Here is a 6,000-nt window from a genome sequence, read left to right as displayed (position 1 = left end):
AATAAATGTTAAAATGGAAAATGAATACTGTTTTGTCTTTGGTTTAGAGTTCTTTTCTGTCTTCTGTTCTCAATTTTAGACATTTTCAAGAATTTGAATTTTGAAAAGTCTTAGCACCATTTTTTTGGCTTGTATAGACCTGAAGTCTACCATTTGAGTTTGGGGCTAAACTGCTAAGGGTGAGGCCTATTTTAGTGTCCAGACCTGTAAAAAGGGCGGGCCTGGTTTTTCTTAGTTTTATGGCCTGCACTCCTTTTGAGCTTTGCTGTGGCAGGAATCACAAAACATGAGGAGAATATGAAGACTCCACAAAGACAATGACCAAATGTGGGATCCGAGTTCAGGACACTGAATCTGCTAGACAATGGGTATGCAACCGAACAAAAGCGTGACCAGCATGACACTGCCGTCATCAATGGGTTAATTAATACAGCACACTATACCTAAAAAAATTACATGCCATGTTAAAAAGCAAGTCAGGAATCTACTCATTCAGTATTATGATCTACTACATTTGTCCCCCATTAATGCCACTTTGCTGTCAATAGAAAAGTATTAACAGACTCAACACTGTGATGGATTCTCACTTGCCATTTGAACAGACAGGAGTCATCTGGATATCCTCACCTGCTTTAAGGGGACGGGGATTCTGTGTAAAAGACTGATTGCAAGTGTCATTTTAGGGGCTTGTATTGGTGTTGACTGGATGTTGGGACTTACCTGTATGGCTGCAGATTTATTTGCAGATCCAAGATTGAGAGAACTTTTCAGCATATTTGAAGAAGTTGAACATTAGCAGATGAGCCACACCAGGACCCACCTCTCCAAACAGTGAAAGACTGCTTTAAATCAGTGGTTCTCTACATTCAGACTTGGGACCCTCGGTGGCTCAGAGGAGCTCAACCTTTCAGCGATCCGTGTTGTTTGTCCCTCGCGTCTGCTCTGCTTGTCATACAATTAAGGGAGCAGCAAAGAGAGAGTTAAGCACTATAGCAAAACACAAAGATTTCTATGTTTTTTTTTTTTTTTAAATAAATGACAATCTTACATTACTGTCATGAATGAAGAATCAAGACAAACTTAAGCCCAGCTAATTAAACACTGAAATCCATTTGAGGTAAAATTACCAACTGATGGTAAAACTGAATACAACAAAAGCTTCAGCCACAAGGGGTCCTGTTAAGTTAGTCTTTTATTTTTTTTTTTCTGTCCAATAAATTTTTCCCAGGAGGTTTTATTATTTTTTTCAATATGGAGAGCTCACATTCACTTTTTTCTTTGTGTTGGGGTTTTGGATGTTATTTTATTTTTCAGTTTATCTGTTAACCCACAGCTCTATTTTCTTTTTCTTCTAGGTGCCACCATTTTGGTTACTATGATACAATAGAAGTTCTTAGGGGCCATGGCTCCAGATGTCATGTCATGTGAAGTCATTGGCGAGTGCTGTGACATGCTGGTAACAAAGGAATATTGTGAGTACAAAAAAATAACCAGGAGGTGGCAGCGTGAAGAAACAAATCATCAAAAGAGACAGCTGGGTCACAGCCGACAAGACAGACAATAAGGCTACTTAAATGGAAATCTGAGTCAGAGCCAAAAAAGGAGTTCAAAACCGAAAAAAACAAAACCAGATATTAGGGTCTATTTGATAAATAAGAAACCTACATTAGAATTTGAAGCACACGAGTATTCTCCACTGTGGGATTACATGTTATATGTTCACCACCAAAATTAAATTGGTGGTGATGTCAGAGATACGCTAACTTCATCATGTGATAAATATAACACAAAAACAGAATTGTAACAAAACTTTAATTTACATGAAAATGATAATCACCGGTCCTCCCTGCGTGGAGTTTGCATGTTCTCCCCGTGTCTGCGTGGGTTTCCTCCGGGCGCTCCGGTTTCTACCCACAGTCCAAAGACATGCAGGTTAGGTGGATTGCCGATTCTAAATTGGCCCTAGTGTGTGCTGTGTGTGTCTTGCGGTGGGTTGGCACCCTGCCCAGGATTGGTTCCTGCCTTGTGCCCTGTGTTGGTTGGGATTGGCTCCAGCAGACCCCCATGACCCTGTGTTTGGATTCAGCGGGTTGGATAATGGATGGATGGATGGATGGATGATAATCACCAAAAACAAGTCCACCAAGGCCAAAAATGATAATGTGAACCAGAATACATGGATAAAACAAGGTAGCTAGTACAGTACAGTGATGTATAAACGGGAGCCACAGGTAAATCACTGTCCAACATTGAGAAGATTCACAAAATCTTTCTCACAAGTTTGCTCTTCTGGTAGCAAATGTATAAAGTTTGTCTTTTGTTTAATGTATTAGCATAAATAATAGATTGACTTCATTTTTGGTTTTGACTCCTCACTAGTTTGCTGGTTATGTTTCATCTCCAGGTCCATCCCACTTTGCCGCAAACCTCCTACCAGAGACGGTACAAGTCCTCGGGACTGAGCCAGAGAGCACTGCTTTATTTATGCAGGACTAGTATTAGGCTCAGGTTTGTTATATTTTAAAATTACAGTTTTGCTGTTCTCAGTTAAACTTGGGGAAGGTTTATGTGACAGGCTGCTACTTATTGTATTGTAGTTCAATCTTTATGAAATTAGCTTTCACAGAGAAAGATTTTTATTTAATGACATTAAGTTTTGGTAAAATTCTCAAGTGTCTGATTTTAAGTGTTCAGAACTATTCATGTCTCTACTACATACTAGAGCTCTTCAAGGATTACAGGTACTTATATTAAAATTAATTGAATTCTAAGTGTTTTTATGTTCTATGCAGGGCAATGCTTGGACTCACTGGAAGCTGTGATTTCACTGTGAAGCTTTGAGATTTCAGCTGATTTATGTGCTGCAGTAGGTCCACAATTTGTCCCTTTTGAAGTGCCTGTGTGTGAGAAGGTGAGCCTATGTACACAGCAACTCAAAACCAAATCAGTCAAAATGTAATTTTATTACCATTGTACATGGACAGATGTCTGATTTTGAGTAAAATTGCCCCATAGATGTTTTGTTTTTGACCACATTTGTGATTAACTGCAACATAACCGAAGAAGATATATGACTCTCAAATTTCATTCCATATAATAAAAACTTGATGTGCAACATTTTACTGCTAAAATCACAACCCTATGTGGGGCAAGCACCCGAGATTAACAATGTGGTGGCAGTTAATGTTAATGCAGGTAAACATTACACAGAAGTACGAGTTGTGAGGAGCTCCTATTGGAAAACTGCCATTATAGATCAGTAGAAGAAGCCACTGTATGAAAACTGTTAATAACTTGTGGATTTGTGTGTATATTAACACTCTAAAATTCTAGTTTTAACATAAATATTTTGCATTGTTAAATACTTCAGATTTCCTTCTACATCAAAAATGTGATTTTATCATCCCTTCTACATTTTACCTTTATTTTATGCACATAATGTTATCACATTGTTGCCAGATGACGTAGCCACGTCATGCCACAATGGCGTCATGCGTGTCATATCATGGCAGTGCAAAGTGCCCAGATAACAAAATGATGGTGTCTATAAGCAAATGGCAAGAGTAAAATAAATTTCAAACAAATAATAAAGAGCATGTCAACAAACAGGTGCAGGTTAGTTTAATTCATGACTCTAAGTAGGCCCTGTGATGGTCTCCCATCTTATCTTGACAGCTTTTCCATCCTTGTGTCTAGTGCATGTAGAATAAGCTCATGACACTGAAATGGACCAAACAGTTTGAAAATGAATGGAGACATGAATTAATACTTTTTAAAAAAATATAAAAATACATATTGAAATAGACTGTACAAGAAATAGATCCCAGCATGTTTTAGCATTTAAGCGAATTATCAACACAAAATTCTGCAGGCATATGGCAAGAAGAAGGTGGTCTTTTACAATTACAGTATCAAAAATTAAGTTGAAAAACATTGTTATAAATGTCAGCATTCCCACTGTCTTTCAGGGCAGCCTGAAGTATCCGCCGAAGGTCTTGGTTGCCAGATTTATTCCTCCACACCTGCAGCATTTCCAAGATCTATGCAAAGAAATAAGCAAATGTTAATCCTTCTAGGAATTACGAACAAAGATATCAGTGAATTGAGTAAATTGTGTATTGCTGTTAATTTCCTTTGCAAACTTTTTAAACTACTGAGTCAAACAGCAAGACAAGCCAAATGTGGCCACTTTCTAAGCCTGGTTGTGTTTTCTTCAAGAGAATAAGATATTTCTTTACTTTTGGAATTGACAGTCTACTGCATTTCAAGTTTGACATAGAAAATTTCTCTCTTGTCATCTCCTTGGTCTTGCTGGTGTTAAGATGTAAGTGGTTTGAGTCGCACCATTTAACAAAGTCTTTGATTAGCTTCCTGTACTCCTCCTCCTGCCCACTCCTGATGCAGCCCATAATAACAGTGTCATCAGCGAACTTTTGCACGTGGTATATACTAATAATATACTATATATATATATATATATATATATATATATATATATATATATATATATATAATATACTAGGTACATGGTAGTCACCATGACTGCCTATCTAAGGAGCTGCCCACATGGAAACTACCTGTTCCTGCATTTGCCCACTGCTGAATGGGCACCCGAGCTGCAGACTATTGTGTACGTCTAACACGTTCACTACGATTTATCATATTTTACACACCAACTTCACAGAGAAAGTGCTAGATAAGTTACTTGTTAAGATCACTTCGTGGCAAGAACAAAGTCAGACAAACAAAGACAGTAGTGAATGTCACTGTTCTCCATAATCTGTCATGTCAGCTTTGTTATTATGAAGAAAATGTCTGAAGATATAATATGTTCAATCTTTAAGTACACATCCAATCGTAGGTCTCTCTTTTATTTGACTTGAAAGCTGAAAATTCTCCACAATCACAATATCAATATTTTACTAAGAGACCCAGTCAGTACAGGGGGACTCAGGTCTCAGATAGCTTCGGAGGCCACTAAACAAGAGCAAGCAGGAATAAAACATATTAAAAGGGATGTCTCACCATGCTAAGCAGAAGACCCCAGTATAGTGTGCAACATTTAAGAGTCATTAAATTATACAAGAAATCTTTAGAGAAATGTAATCCTAATAATATTAACCACTTCATCTCACTAAAGTTTTTCCCCAGAAGGTGAAGCGTACATTAATTGTAACCCAGTCTTATTGTACTATGAATTATCTTAAAATACACTCTGAGCTCAGGTGAACCACTCCACAATCAAGTGTTTTCTTTCTGAACCATTTTGTCTTCTGTATTCATTTGCAGTGTTAGCTCTTGTCTGGCAGTTATTTCCTGGAAGATTAAAGCAGGCTGTACCTGGGGTTGTAGTTCTGCATGTTTGTTCTCAAACTGCTTGCTGTCCTTCTCTAAAAATCCAAGGTGATTAGCCAGAAGTCTCCAGTCTCTTCTGTTCCTGGCTATCTCTGTAGCAATTTTATACAGCTGTTGATCTGTTATTTTCCTGTGGTCTTGGATAACAGCTGTCTGTAAAAAGAGACCAATCATGATAACATATATATATACTTTATATATTAAAAAAGAAAAAAAAAGCTAAATATCTTACAGTTAAGCTTCAGAACTTGAATAGAATGCAGAAGGGCCCAATTACCATCTTTTGTTAAATTGTAATTTCTATATTTATTAATTAGAAACTCTTTAAAGTTGTAGTATAGAAGGATTAAGAAAATACTGAAGCCTGTTGGAATGGGGTTACCAAAGACTTTGAACTAAGGATAAAAAACAGAAAATGAAATGAATTAGCAAACTGTTAGTAGATAAGGACACTATTATCAAAGGTAAATAAATACTGAAGAGATTCCTTCAAGCTATTTACACCTTTTTTGCACTTTATAAGGCTATTACTGAAGAGTGTAAATTTATTGACATTGTTAAACGCTTCAGAGATATTTCTTTGTGCTCATGGGAATTCTGGCCACCAAAGACATACGTTGTGAGCAGTGAACATATTTAACAAGT

General features: G+C 37.1%; 1 protein-coding gene across 1 annotated transcript in view; it reads right to left on the bottom strand.

The window, feature by feature from the left end:
- Window positions 1–2,876: 2,876 nt before the first annotated feature.
- The window catches only part of LOC120532151, a 32,450-nt gene continuing 29,326 nt past the window's right edge, over window positions 2,877–6,000 (bottom strand). The window contains exons 7-8 of the mRNA XM_039758035.1: window positions 5,341–5,508; window positions 2,877–4,040 (exon numbers count right to left, since the gene is read on the bottom strand). Coding sequence (XP_039613969.1) covers window positions 3,912–4,040; window positions 5,341–5,508 — 297 coding nt within the window. The 3' untranslated portion in view covers window positions 2,877–3,911. The remainder of the gene's footprint in view (window positions 4,041–5,340; window positions 5,509–6,000) is intronic.

This window comes from Polypterus senegalus, chromosome 7 (genome assembly GCF_016835505.1).
Source record: "Polypterus senegalus isolate Bchr_013 chromosome 7, ASM1683550v1, whole genome shotgun sequence".
In the NCBI taxonomy this organism is placed as follows: domain Eukaryota; kingdom Metazoa; phylum Chordata; class Cladistia; order Polypteriformes; family Polypteridae; genus Polypterus; species Polypterus senegalus.
The sequence above is the reverse complement of the archived record's forward strand: the minus strand, read 5'-3'. Positions and strand labels throughout refer to the sequence as shown.